General features: G+C 42.0%; 1 protein-coding gene across 9 annotated transcripts in view; it reads right to left on the bottom strand.

Moving 5' to 3' along the window:
• The window catches only part of LOC134159389 (6-phosphofructo-2-kinase/fructose-2,6-bisphosphatase 4), a 48,777-nt gene that overhangs the window by 16,600 nt on the left and 17,023 nt on the right, over positions 1-15,154 (bottom strand). For 8 of the 9 annotated variants that reach the window (XM_062610255.1, XM_062610256.1, XM_062610252.1 and 5 more), the window contains exons 2-7: positions 9,593-9,709; positions 5,971-6,067; positions 3,662-3,728; positions 1,708-1,782; positions 747-803; positions 309-430 (exon numbers count right to left, since the gene is read on the bottom strand). In XM_062610255.1, coding sequence (XP_062466239.1) covers positions 309-430; positions 747-803; positions 1,708-1,782; positions 3,662-3,728; positions 5,971-6,067; positions 9,593-9,709 — 535 coding nt within the window. Of the gene's footprint in view, positions 1-308; positions 431-746; positions 804-1,707; positions 1,783-3,661; positions 3,729-5,970; positions 6,068-9,592; positions 9,710-10,608; positions 10,631-15,154 lie in introns of those variants that run through there. The other variant, XM_062610257.1, reaches the window with a different exon arrangement.

Raw genomic sequence — 15,154 nt, 5'->3', positions numbered from 1 at the left:
AGGATCCGATCTAAAAGAAGCCTGGGGTAATTTCTAAATGCTGGTTCTGTTCCAGAAGGATCATATCATTCTCCAAGTGGGAAATCAAAAAGAATATTGTCCCAGAGTAGATGTGTTAGCCGATTTTCCTCACGCAAGCAAGTTCCAGGCTACATCCCCAGAGTAAACTCTCCCCAGTTTGCCAATGGAAAGAGAGCTTAAGCCATTAATTACTATAAAGCCCTAATCCCCAATACAGGATGCTCCATCCCCTAAGGAAACATCTTAAGATGACCCAGTTGTGATCACAGCATTATTTCATCACTTACTTGTCAAGAGTTTCATCTAACGTCTCATAGGAGTTCTTGTAGCACTCTATTCTCTTCATGAAGTCTTCTGTTGCTTCATCGTTACTACAATCAACATAGTCAGGACTACCCAGCTTCACTTGCTGTTTGAAATAAAACCAGGAGGGTAGCACATTTCTTTCCCTTTTTAATGCAATGTTTAAATAAATAGGAAAGGGGAGAACACAGCACAAAAACCTTGTATCCTGGAAGATAATTAAAATACATGCATAGCAAAAAGAGCTGTTCTTCATAAACTTGAGTTATTATACACAAGAACAGGAAAATAAATGTGAATTGTTCCATTAATGGGAGCTAACTGGGTTTTTGCTATTGGAAGTTCCCTTAATGTACTTCTGAACACACAGAACTACCTTTAACCTCCTAACTTAGAGCAGTTAAAGCAACTTTCCTACTTACCACAATGTTTGCAGCGATGACCTCTGGATCCACACATACTGACTCAACAAAAAAAGTCTTCAGTCCAAAGGGGAAGTCACGTGTAGAGAGGAAGGAACAAGGAAGATGCATTAGAATGCCTCTGGAGACTAACACACACGAGCAGCACGTTACTCACTTCCATGCTAACCCCTTTTTAGCAGAACCATGTGTTAAACTTCCCTTCATTTACTCTGAAGGTTTCTGCAGACACTCATCAGAAATTGCTGGTTTAGCATTGCCTGAAGCATCATGTTCTGTATTATTCCCCCCCCCTCCACAATGCTTGTAAGTGGAAAAATTTTGCAGTGAGAAACATTTAGGATGGAAGAGAAGAAAATAAATGCAGAGGATACAAGCTCAGTCATATAAAGAGTAACTGATGTTTCTGCAATAAGATTTTGGAAGCCTGTCAACTAATGGAGTAACGCAACTTAAAAAGACTTCTGTGGTTTGCTGTCTCAAAGGTTTATGGAGATACAGGTTTAGAGGAAGTGAAGGATTACTGGGGAAGAGCTAAATACAAAACAACCCTGGACAGAAGGCACTAAACCACGGGAAGTTTTTTGTTTGCACAGAACTAACACAGAATTCCTTATGTTTTCTGTAGCAAAACCATGGACCGCACTAAGAATCATATTTTAAATAGCTCTTGCTGACAGTACATTCAGAGCTACAGGTCCAGGATGAAAGAATTGAAGCCACAGCATGTAAGAGCTTAGTTACTAACAGGACAAACATTAAAGACAAGAAAAATGAGGACTGGGTGAGTTTTAATCACAAACAATGCTTGAGAACACAAAATGTACCACTGACTATACACCTAGGAAGGACATGGCTTATGCTAATGCACTTCTTAACCCGGAGTACTTGGGGATAAGGGCAAAACTACCCCTGTTACTTGTCCAGGTGTTAGCTCGTTGCTCCTTGGGTTTCAACTCACCTTATAGCCGTTTTCTTCACCAAATTTGTAAATAGTTTCTCTGCGTTCTCGGGTGGTGTTTGTGGCATCAAAGACCTGGAAATAATTACAGGGAGAGCGAGAAAGAAGAATTAAAGGAATAGCCTAGCCTGTGAAAAGCACTGTGCTAGTAACAACAAAACCAAGGGTTCAAAGTCCCTCAATGCGAAGAGAAGCCCCAAAACACTTCCCCTTTCCCCTCTCTCAACATGCTCAAGAGGCAAAGAGATGACACTCCTACTTTCCACACTCGATTCTCTAAACACTAAAAAGCAGGAATATTTTGAAAGCACTACCAGCTGAAGACTGTATTTGGAAGAAGCAACCACAATTTAAGCCTAACCCACAAGAGGACAAAAGCTCCCTCCTGACCCATACCTGCATTAAATACTAATCCCTGGGTTTTTAGCAAACTTACACTACAGAGGCAAAGCTGCTGCAATCAACATGCTATTCAAACTGCAAGTGTAAAGCTTTTAAGTGGCAAAAGATGACATGGTTTAGTGTGAGGTGTCCCTGCCCATGGCATGGGGGTTGGAACTGGATGATCTTAAGGTCCTTTCCAACCCTAACTGATCTATGATTCTAAGATCTGCAAGACTTGTAAAGCCTGCCCATGGACTATAAGATAAATGCAGCCAATTTTCCAGGAACTAATGTCTGGCCGTGAACACACCAGTGTTTTAGCAAACCATGAGGTTTGCCGAAGCACAGTTTACCTCATGTCCCCAGCACAACTTATAATTGTTACTTCATGGTTTTCCCTGATCAGCTAATGAAAACACCAGAGCTGTACCAGCAGTCTCAAGGAAAAGAGTGTTATGCAAATTAATGGGAATACGCCATATCAATAATTGAACAGCTGCTGGTTTGCATCCCAATATTAAATACAGATATGCAGCAATTTGAGTTTCTCCTGCTCTCCTCAGAGATTTCTCATGTGGGGAACAAAACTGCCAAGCAATACCCAGGATGCTTTTTGTTCAGTAAGTACCTTTCACTTGAAAAGCTAGACTTCCAAATAGAAACAGAAGTGCAACTAAAACAAGAGATATGTTTAACAGCACGTAAAATCATAGAATAGTTAAGAGCTGGAAAGGACCTTAAGATCAACCAGTTCCAAACCCCCTGCCATGGGCAGGGACACCTCACACTAAACCATCTCACCCAAGGCTCTGTCCAACCTGGCCTTGAACACCGTCAGGGATGGAGCATTCACAACCTCCCTGGGCAACCCATTCCAGTGCCTCAGCACCCTAACAGGAAAGAATTTCCTCCTTATATCCAACCTAAACTTCCCCTGTTTAAGTTTGAACCTGTTACCCTTGTCCTGTCACTACAGTCCCTAATGAAGAGTCCCTCTCCAGCATCCCTATAGGCCCCCTTCACATACTGGAAGGCTGCTCTGAGGTCTCCACGCAGCCTTCTCTTCTTCAGGCTGAACAGCCCCAACTTCCTCACCCTGTCTTCATACAGGAGGTGCTCCAGCCCCTGATCATCCTCGTGGCCTCCTCTGGACTTGTTCCAACAGTTCCATGTCCTTTTTATGTTGAGGACACCAGAACTGTCCACAATGCTCCAGGTGAGGTCTCACAAGAGCAGAGTAGAGGGGCAGGATCACTTCCTTTGACCTGCTGCTCACACTCCTTTTCAGCATGATACAATGTGCAGAGAAGGAGGACATTTTCCTGTGTGTTACCCTCTCCTCATTGAGCCCCTCAAATCACAAAGGTTGTTACTCAGTACAGCATCACCTCCCTGAACTTCAGTGCTCCTCTGTCTGCAGCAACAAGGCAGATATAACATCCAACTCCCACAGGAAAAAAATCAAACCATATACTGAAGATACTGAAATGGCTCAGGCTGTGCATTATCCAGCAGACACACTGTTTTGTAGGGAAGCAGCTGAAGAACGCAACTCCAACAAGAAACTTACAGCCACGTGCCCGTTTTCTTCACTGAGGTACTGCCGGACGTCATTCAGCGCTGCTAAGGCACACTGTCTGAAAAATGAAAGAGCAAAACTCAAATGCTTGTACAGTTATTTTATTCATGCACTTGTGCATTGTGATCAGAGTGCCCTGCAACTGTTAGGATAATCTCTCCCAAAAATAAATGTTTTTGTCATCAGGTACCCCCAAAACAGGGGAAAAAAAACAATGGAGGGCAACCAAGCTATACTAAGGAAACATGGTCAAGGCCATCTGCCAGAAAGAAGAGTCCAGTGCTCCTCAGAGCAACTGATGCAACTACACATCATCACAGAATACCTATCAACTTTGCTGACCAGAATAAGCTTTCACTCATCTAACATAACACCAGTGAATCATCCCTGGAACTGTATTTTTTCCCCAATTACCTACTCATAGATACTTGCTTCTTAATGTGATTCTCAAAGAGGGAAGAAATAAATCCACTTAAGGTTTTTATCTTGTAGCCCCAAGGTAGAGTGGATAGACAACTGTTTTTCAGTAATACACTGCCTCTCTGTTCACCTACAGTGTAAAAATTGCTTATGGAAAAAAAAACCTCTCTTTAACCAATAAAACAAAGTTAATGACCAGTATTAGGGACAGAGGTGAAAATAAAATCCCTTTGTAGTCACCAACCCAATGTAATTAGAACTGGAGACCACTGGGGCCACAAACACCCCAAACCCTCCTCTCCCTACATCCTTTACAGTTGGGTTAAATTTGGACAAGAACAAATTAATTTGCAACTCTCCTATTTCCTCAGGCCTAGCATTATCTTCAAAGCCCATTATGATTTCTAGCACATAAATAATACTGGAGGGCAACATTAATGTTGTACAGGATTTACTCATTAGAAGAACAAAGCTCCATTTAGTTCCATGAAGTACAATCTTTCTGCAATACCAACATAAAAACCTGTCCCTTTCAACAGCCTTTCTCTGCATTACTGCTCTATTTTGACTTCCCAGACTGAAACATCTAATTCTTCTCTTACATTTAGTGTTATCTTGCATGCACAGCTTTCTCTTGAAAGAAAAATTAAAGCTTTCCAATCCTGACAGTATTTCCACATTAGCAGGGTTAACGGTTGTCAGGAACTGAGATTCATCAGTGAAGTCTTCACTAAATAAATATAAACCCTCTTTACCCACTGCTAAGTAGGCAGTTTAGCTCTCACAGCCCATTTCATGTTCTATTCCCCACCATTTAGTTTAATAGGCGACGCAGAGGCACATTAAAAGGTTTGGCTCTACCTCTAAGCAAAAGGTAAGGGCTTGCAAGGCTAATGCACCTCATATCTACTTTCTGGTCCCAAAGGATCAGTTGGTTCTTATGCAAGTTCCCTCTCACATCAGCAATGCTCAACTGCTGCAGAAGAGGAAAGGGAAGAGAGAGAGAACAAGCAGAGGAACAGCCACAAAAGGAAGTCCAGACATCAGGAAAAGTCCAGACATTTTTAATGCTTGAGCTGAAGCAACTAAGAACGAAATACTCCACATTTTAAGTAGCCTAAACAAACTGCATGTCCATTCCTCTAGTATTTCTGCTACTCCTCACTTTATACTGCACATTCTCCTATGTTTTCCTGAACAATAAATGGCAAAGAAAATCAAAAGACCTTCCCATTCTGTGAGGAAAATGTAGCTCCCTCTTGCTCTGACCTTCTCTTCATCTACCCTTTCTCTTACATTAAAGCAGAGCCTTTTTCCAAGCAAGAAAGGAGTCTCAAGTGCTTCATCTGTGCACAGACATCACACTGATGCTCCCCTTGCTTTGAACAGCACTAGGAAAACAGTTTTCAAGGCAGTGCACCAACTGAATGCATCAAGCACCTGCACGGTGGGCAACGACAATTTCAGGGAGGGAATAATATTGTTTCATTCTGGCTTATTTGAATGGATAATGACAAATACATTCAAAGTACTCCAGGTGAAAAATTCCAGTATGCAAACCAAAAAGAAAGAAAAGCTGGAATATCTGCAGGAATAGCAGCAAACACAACCTCCTGAAAGGTGAAAAAGAATCCAGGATCTACCTTCTGTGCATTTTTGATGCTTTAGATGAAGCAATTAAGAGAAAAACAGCCCAACTTTTAAGCAGCCTAAACAAATCTCTTGCCTGCTTGCTCTAGAACTTCTTTTCCTTGTCATTTCATACTGCAGTCTCTTAAGCATCTTCTTGAGCATACAAAAACACAACTTAAAGCAGTCTCTATGAGCAAATTATACAGGGTAGCTTTCAGCATTGTGTAGCAAACACAGTCCAAACTTACCTCCTGATTTTCAAGCCTTCTTCATTGTCAGGCAGGAAGAATTCAAAAGATTTATACTTTTTCACCAAGTCTCGGCGATACTGACCAACATTAAATTCTGCCAACGAGAAACCGGGATTTAGTGGGAACTAATGATACTCATGGCAAAAGGACAAAAGTTCTGACAGCTCGGAAACCAAACTCCCTGCAAGGATAAAATAATTTAGCATGTACAAAGCCAACTTCTTGCATTTTGGGTGGCTTTGGTTGTTTTCAAATACAACAAAAACCCATGGGAATGGCAAAAGAACATTTGGGCAGTAGTTTCAAGAGTTATTTGGTCGTATTGCTACGCTGCTATCTGCCGGTTTGCTTGAACATCACCAAAAAAAACCCTTTTCCTCCTTCGCAGGGGTGGTTGGCAGTCTATTTCGATAGCCTACAAAGAATCTAGCTGCTGCTTCTGTGCATATGTGCAGGGAGACAGCACTCTGATGGCACCTCTCAAAACGTCCAGCTCCTGTTTAACCAAGGGAGAGTACTAAATAGAACTAACCAATTTTGGTTTTGATAAACAAACCTTAAAATTCAAGTTGTGGAACCATTTTGTCAGAACCCTGCTCAAATATTTCTATTCCTCAAGGATCAGCACATACTATTGCACAACCCCCGTTCCAGTTATTTTATATGCTTAAGTTGTAAAAATCTCAACAAACCATTCAGCAGTATTACTGAACATAATCATACTGTGATCTCTTGTGGCCAAGAAGACTACTCTTTACCTGGGCAAAAGTCCATAATGTCAATGGCCATACACGTGTCACAATACCGGATATGGGATTAGGGCAAGGCAGTTGTTTTGCCATAGAGGAGACAATGACACTGTATCCTAATGAACTTCATCCAACAACTCTGAAAGTAGGTCTCTGAAGTGCAATTGATGCTTTAAGTTGTTTCTGACCTGGAGGTTTTCTCTGCTGAACTGAAAAGCATTTTTTTAACATCAGCTCAAACTTAAGTGCTCTGTTTGAGAAGCTGCCAAGGTGTAACTACTTGAGAGACTTCATTTCTAGAAAGAAGAAATGGAGTAATACACACAATTGCCAAATTGCATTTAAGAAAGAAAACACATAGAATAGAGTTCAACCACCAGCTGCTGTCTGTAGACTGCTCTCGGGACTGGAAGCAGAGGAAGTATTGCTTAATCCCCCAAAAAGTCAGGTTTTGCTCGAGTTCACCAATGCTGATGTCATTTTTTTGTGGTCAGATGTGTGACATGGATTACAGTACAATCCAAGTTATTCTGTCACAGGATGAATGAGCACTGGTCATACCAGCGGCGTGGAAAGATGGCTCCTTGTCAGAAAAACAGAAGATGAAGGAGCTCAGAAGGCCAGTGTTGCAGGCAGTAGCCCTTTAAAAATCAAAACCAATGAATTTCTCAAGAAGAAATAGTTACTGCAAGAGGGTCATGCAGAGACATGGAAAAAGTGCTATCTAGTGGGACAATCTTCAGCCCTTACTGTTAGCATCCACCCTTGCGGAAGAGTTTCACAAAGCTAACTGGAATCACAATTACCACACAGCCAGAACTGTTCCAGAAAAGCTTCCCTAAGTTTAGTATCTAAAAAACACATTGCAACACAATTCTATTCAGGCATCTAATTGACCTCATTTCCTCCAAAAAGCTCAGACAAAAGTCCTTTGTATTTTTTTACCATTTCACATTCTAAACAGGAGAGGATTTTGGAAGAGAGAAAAGAAAACGCAGGACTGATTGCTGAAACGGTTCAACTAACATCAACCCTGGGCTATTTGCCTCCACCTTATGCTCTTGAACTCTTCAGCTTGCTTAATATATGTCACATGAAAAGACAGCATTTATCTTTCCTCGGGTTTACACAACCTTGTAATTTTAACCATCTCTCTTGGAGACTAAGAACACTCTCGGTATGAAGTGCAGGCTAATATTAAGAGCTAAAGGTAACTGATGTTAGGGCTATTCACCACGTATACATCGGAAGAAGTTCTTTCCTGTGAGGGTGGTGAGGCACTGGAATGGGTTGCCCAAGGAAGCTGTGAATGCTCCATCCCTGGCAGTGTTCAAGGCCAGGCTGGACGAAGCCTTGGGTGAGATGGTTTAGTGTGAGGTGTCCCTGCCCATGGCAGGGGGGTTGGAACTGGATGATCTTAAGGTCCTTTCCAACCCTAACTATTCTGTGATTCTATATCTTTGTAAAATGAGGTAGCAACACCCTAATTATTTTTTATTAAGCACAACTGCATGTACTTTCTGATGTGCTGCTCCCAGTAGCCAAGGAACTCTTCCTGTAACTGAAGCAGACTACCCCTACCTATTTTAGTGTACCTGGGATACACTCAACCAAGCATGAGCTAGATGTGGACAATATCTTGTTTGTTGCCCAATACTGGATTTTTGCTTTGTCACACAATAAAATGTTCAACACAATGACATACATACATCTTTACAGACATGTATGTTATACCTAACATACAAGTATAGTTATATCACATACACTTTATCAGCTTGGATATAGGCTAACCTAGTTAGACTGTTACTCCATTTCAGCCTAATGGATAAGAGCAACAAATATCTTGACACTGCTCGTTAGAAGGGTTATACCGAGTGAAAACAGTCAAGTGACAATTTAAATCCTGTAAACTCTCATACTCAAGCAATATAACATATCCTCTGTAACATCTTATCTAAATAAGGCAACAAGCTTCCAAGAGGTTAAGAAAACACCAACTCAAAAAAGCTACACCCTCAAATCAAACAGCTGTTTAAATACAGGCCAGAACTCTTTACCTTGACTTCTTAGAGCTACTAGGAAATACATGTATGATCTAGGATGTTTTATGTTATTTAAATGATTAACTAGTCATAACTATAAAGCTATCATTACTGCACCAGACACAGACTCACAGAACACTAGAGCTATCTTTTTCTTCTACAGAGATGGAGGAGAAGGCAGGGGAGAAGGCATCTCAGAACCTCCAAACTGACTTAGGTTTTATTTACTTGTCTATCTAGGCCCACAGAGTACCACAGGAGCTCAGGAATGAGGCAGGACAGCCAGGTCCTTGGCACGGCAAAGCTGAGCTGTCGTTTCCCACTCACAACACACATATAAAATCCTTAAGAGAGTCATAACAAGCGCTGCTCCAGTTCCTATGGCTCTTAATATTGAAAGGGCTGTTAACTCATTCCACAAATGCAGTTATACAGGAGTTACACAAGGAATTAGACATTGCACAAAGGTCACAGAGAACAGAAGACTGAGAAGTCACAAGCGCCAACTGCTCATCCACCTGCAAACAAGATTCCCTTTCACCCACATAAACCAAGGGAAGAAATCTAAATAAATAAATAAGGACAACTGAAGTGTTAAGGGGCAAGGGCAGAACACCTGGCAGAAGGTGGCAAAACAACAGCTACCAGGATACATTTAATTAACACCTAAATGGAACTGAGAGCCTTGTGTACGCTATTGCTTAAGACCAAGTTTACAACACAGAAGGATTTTAAGCGGTCAAACTTTGCAATGTAATTAATGGGAACTAAACTAAACACCTAACATCTGCCCCGTCCTTCTGATGTAAACAGAAGTAAACGCATCACCTTTTGTAGGCACTCCAATCCAATTCAAATAGCGTGTCAGCTTCTTGGAGATGTAGGTTTTTCCTCTTGCTGGGAGACCCACCATGACAATCAGAGTAGGGCAATTGGTCATACATACTGAAACAGAAAAAAACAGAAAACTAGGATTTACCATGAATGCTCCCCACGAGGCGAAGGCTTACACTGTGGTGGAGAACTACAACCCATGTGCTGTCTGGAAGTGACCATTCGGGCAGCTCATGCATCGTGTCTCACTGTTTCAGGGGGTTTCTCCAGGGGTTCCGTGGACCCAGCCAGGGGTTTTATGCTGTGTTGAGTTTTGGAAGAGCGAGTCAGTGGCAGTGCAACGCTGGACGCGTGAGTTGTGTGCAGGCAGAACACAAGAAGCCTGTGTACTTACATACGTGTTTTAAGACATACAAAAACAATACCAAAAGGACACTGACATCTTAGTATCATAGAAGGGTTTGGGTTGGAAGGGATCTCAAAGATCATCTAGCTCCAACCCCCGTGCCATGCGCAGGGACACCTTCCCCTGGACCAGGCTGCTCAAACCACTGAGTTCAGTGCTTGCATTGAAAGGAAACAGCAAGGTGTACACGATTTAAAGACAATTTTTAAATCTTTAAAACAAGTCCTCAACATTATTCTTGGGTTTTGAGCAAAACTAGCGTGACAAATGCAGCTTAATACATCATAGCACAACATGGTACTCGTTATTTCTTATTTCTCCTTTCAAGAGAGGTTTTTGTGTTAGTAAGATTTAAAACCAGAACTAACTTTGACTGTTCTTCAATGATTACTAGGAATAAAGTACAGGTATTCTAAGCAATCATGTACAATAATCTGATAAACAGATATATGTACAGAAGTACTTTATCAAAAGCAGTGTTTAGTCAGTAAAACACAATACTGTAGTCATTTAAAGGAGTTACATGGATCAACTGAAAACCTTGAGGCCTTTCCTTTCAAATGACAAGTTTTTGAGCAGTTTAATGGCATAAAACCATGAATACCTTGCATGAATCTATCACAGCTACAAGGAACTGCCTAAAAAGAAAGAAGACATTAAAGTGGTGCAAAGATACCACTGGCTCCCCCCATCCCCTACTTCAAAGGGCATTAATTACTGTATAATCAACACGTGCATCAGTTTCCTCAGTGTCTTGAGAGAGGAGTCAATTTGCTTCCAAAGACTAAATCGCAGTGTTACGCTGTAGGACGTAACTAAACTGTTGCACAAACCACTGTGAGTGCTTAAGGTTTCTGGAGGTTGGACTGACAAAGTCCCATCCCACAAAGTCACTGGCACAGCTACTCTGCAGAGCAAACCCACGGATTAGCAAAGCCAGATGCACTGCCTTAAAACACACACTGAAAACAAAACCAACCCCAAAGCCATGAAAAACACACCATTTTTCATGAGAGAGGGGATGCAAAACCATACCCAACCTCACACCCATGAGACAGTCTACTACTCCATGTAATGGAAGTTGCAGGGAACTGACTGCAAACCGAAACTGATCCATTCAAACCCATCCATGTCTCTAGAAGGCCACTTATAAAAGCCCTTGGAGCAAGCTCCTCTGTGCAGAAGCTGATAAACAAGAAAGATAACGTTTTCTTGTCCCTTCGCCTCTTTGTCCGAAGTTCAGGCCTGTGAACCCTGTCTCCAAGAGAAGGCAGGTAGACTCGGGGGAAACAAAGTCTACCAAGTGCAAAGAGTACACTGCTTACTAAACAGCTTTGCTTCTAGATTTAAGGGCAATAAAACAAAATACTGAGATAACTGAAATCCTTGAGCCCCTTAAAAACTTTAAGGGAAGACACTGTTCATCAAAGGCTCTTCACCCGAAACATCTAGCTCAAGTTTTAAACAATTTTCTAGCATAAGCAGTGAAACAAGAGTGGCAAAAGAGAAACTAGGATCTGTATATGGAAAGGCTCTGTACACAGTGCTCTGCAAGGAACTGTGCTAATGAAACGGGCTTCTTGACCCGTTCTTTACCAGAATTTACCAACTAATGCTATACCAGTATCACCTCTCTTTTTCTCCTTCTCCTGGGCTGAGCCATACAAAGGCAGCCCTCTCACACAGTAACTGCCTTCTGGTAACGTAGCAATAAACATATATTAGAGTAAAATTAAGGGCTAGGAAAATGCCATGAAGAAACCTGCAATCTACTTGAACAGTTGCTTCACATATTACACCAACAGCTGCTCTCTAAGCCAAGTCCTGCTGCCTAATCTGTTCCTGATCACTCAGTGCACCACTCTTTATGTGACAATGCACTAGAAATCAAGGGAATTATCTGTTCATCCCTATCAAGTAAATTGCAATCCTCCTCTGATTAGCTACCAGGCTGACCCAGAGAGCTTTTCCTCTTTAAAGGCAGGTACCAGCAAGACAGATTCCCTGCACACCAAAAGGAGGAATACCACTCATTCCAATGATGCTGAATACTCCGCTTTTACATACCTCCATAGCCCTGTAAACATCACTACACAGTACATGCTGCTACAGCACATACCACCCCTTAGCGTTTGTCTTCAACAAGGAGGATGCCAGTTCACAATCCAGGATTTGGCTGTTTTAACAACACACACAAGACTCAGCACAGCAGAGGGTTCTGTCTGCTTCCTTACAAGGCTTGGTTTTGCCCATTAGCTCAGTGAGAAAGTCAAAGACCAGAACAAAACACCAAGTTCTGAGGATGCAGCAAATATTCAAACATTCAACAGAATTTTATCACCTTTATCTGACTAAGCCACAGCTTTCTTCACAAAATGTTACCCACTGCCAGTGAGAAGCACTCATTCCAACCACAGGATTCAAAGGATCTGTGTGTCAAAACTTCCACCTTCCCTTGAAGAAATGCACGCAATTCTGACATGAGGAAATAGAAAAAAAAAAAACCCAAACAAACCACAAGTTACACAAATCTAACTCCTGGAATGAAAAAAGCCTCTCTACTTTAATCTTTTCCCAACAGCACACTGCTCAGTTCCCCCTTTCACAGCACCTCATCATTCACTTTGTATGAAAAGCTACCTGCAGCACAGAAATAGTTATATAGGAGCAGGTTGCTGAGCCAAGGCAGACTCCTAAGTGCAGATTTCTCTCAATTCCTTACCATTGGATTGCCTGGTTTACCTCCAGAAATGTCTCTACACAACTAGTCTCGAGAAAACTCACTTTTTAATGCTGCTTCACATATGTAAGTCCTATGGATGTGCTATCAACACTGATTTTGCTAGGGGAACATGCACATTCAGAACAGTAAACCAAAACTTACAGGGTTGTACGCCATCAGTCGCTAAAGATGCCCTATGACTTTACACATTCTTCTTCTCTAAAATGTATCTGTACTATATGCATGTGAGACTGCATGTTTATAAACAGCAGCATCAACAGGAACTGTTTGTTGTATCCCCTCACTCAGAGGGAACACACAAAAAACGTGCTCAAAATACCAATCAGTGAAGGAAAATGGCCAAGTGACGAAGTGCATTAAAATCAAGTACTGCAGTTTAAGCAAAGTCATTATCACAGCTAAGTGCTCCTTCTATGCTACTGAACAACACAGCATGTTGCAGCTCAAGAGTGCAGTTATGACTGCCTACCCTTCTGAAGTTAAGAACAGCCAAGGAAAGAAGAAACAACATGCTCATTTCTTGCCTCTTAAGTCTCCATTGTGAAATAATGCAAGATCCAGACGGTTGAGAAACAAACTGGGACACTGAACAACCTCTATCAGCTGTGCAGCATTTCACCAGCCCACGAAACTCTTGTGAAATCAGAGACAAGAGGTGGTATTTTTCAAGTCCTCCTCACAAGTTATTGGCTGTCCCTTCCACCCAAAAGGAGATTTTGTCTTCTCCTTCTCTGCATTAAATGTTGAAGTCAATTTTTAGGGTCAGATGCTTTTTGTGTCCAACTGCCACAGTTTGCCGTCCGAAGTTTACAAAGGATTCTTGATGTTTCTGTGGCCTTCGACCCAAGGCCTGTTCTCCAAAAGCACTGCACTATTTAGAGGCTTATACACAAACATCTTAAACCAACACAACCACCCTTCCAAATAAGGCTAGCACTACATGTTTTCCCCTGCCATCCAACTTGACTATTGTTAATCCGTTTGTTTCCTGTTGATCAGTAATGACAATCAGTCACCCTTCTTGGCATCCCCCAGCGAGGAATTCCCCATCCTGCTGCTCTTCCTGAAGAGCACCCTGCTCCTGTACCTGAAGTCCATTATCTTCCAATTCGCCTCTCCTCTTTTTGTCCAAATCCCCAGTTTCTAACATCACCTTGGTACAAGGGATTCAGAATTCGTACTTGTTCTCTATCCAGCCTCCTGCCACCAGCTGCTCTCTGCAGCTCTGCTATCCACGTGCTCCAAGTCACTATTTGCTTCCTACAGCTTTGATGCTAACAGCGATGCCCCATCACACATCCTGATCCTCAGGCTACAGCTGGGTGCTGTCCTCACCTCATTCACTTTCTCCATCTCCAGCTCCTAGGGTTGTGAGCACAAACACACATAAGCAGCGGGAGCTCAAAGGGTAGAGTTCTTTAGGGCAAAGATAACCATTTGATTTCTTTTGAACCTGATGTACATTCATACTGCTGTACAAGCATCAAACAAGAACTGTCAGAATGACAAAATTCCAGCAGCTTTAGGGAAGCAAAGCTGTTAACAGCAGCATGGGGGGAAGTGTTTAACCACAGGAAGTTCACTGTTTATCTCTCTATAAACATCCTCTGCTAGGCTCCCAAAACAACTTTCACTGTACCATACTTTATTACTTATTTTTTATGTCCATATTTGTAGCTCACTGCTTGATTCATAAAGCTTGAAGCCAGACGGCATCCAATGCCAAGAGCAGCTTTAGTGCAGCCTATTTACAGACAAAACCTTTCACACAAAGCCACACCAGGTAAGTGGCAGTTACTAACAAAAACACACACTTCTACTGCCTGCAAGTCTTACTTTAGAGGGTCATTTAAAAGTTGTCTTACTGGTCTCACCAGCTGTAAAAGCTCAGTCAGCCACACATGGCCAGAACTTCTCCTTGAAGACCTCGTAAAGCACAGACTGAAAGAACCAGCTCTTCAAAGCCCTCTGACAGCTAAACCCTGGCACAGGTACCCAGGTTTCTTCTTCCCCAGGTAATGAGTTGCTACAGCTTTCAGGAAATCAGACTAAAACCAGCTAACACAGGTAAGTCCCATTGGAGATGGATCTGCTGAGTCCTCAACTAGAAGCATGTATGATTCTGCTCACCCATCTTCTAAAAAGGTAAAATAAGACTAAAAGTAGTGCACGTCTGCACACAGGACATCAGCATGAATAAGGAAATAAACCAAACCAAAGGAGACTGAAAGAGTTCATCTTCCTTAGCCTAGGAATTCAGAAGACATCAGAGCAACTACCTTCACTGCTTCCACTGGAAAGCTGCTCTTGAGGACAAGAAATCCACTTCCAACTTGAGCTTATGTTAAATACTATTGTTCAAAACACAGAGTTACTTGCAGCAGCAGAGATGTGGAATGGGTCAACC

The sequence above is a fragment of the Pezoporus occidentalis genome, unplaced genomic scaffold (assembly GCF_034315485.1).
Source record: "Pezoporus occidentalis ecotype Australia unplaced genomic scaffold, CSIRO_AGI_Poc_V1 ctg145, whole genome shotgun sequence".
In the NCBI taxonomy this organism is placed as follows: Eukaryota; Metazoa; Chordata; class Aves; order Psittaciformes; family Psittacidae; genus Pezoporus; species Pezoporus occidentalis.
This window is presented reverse-complemented; position numbering and strand designations above follow the sequence as displayed.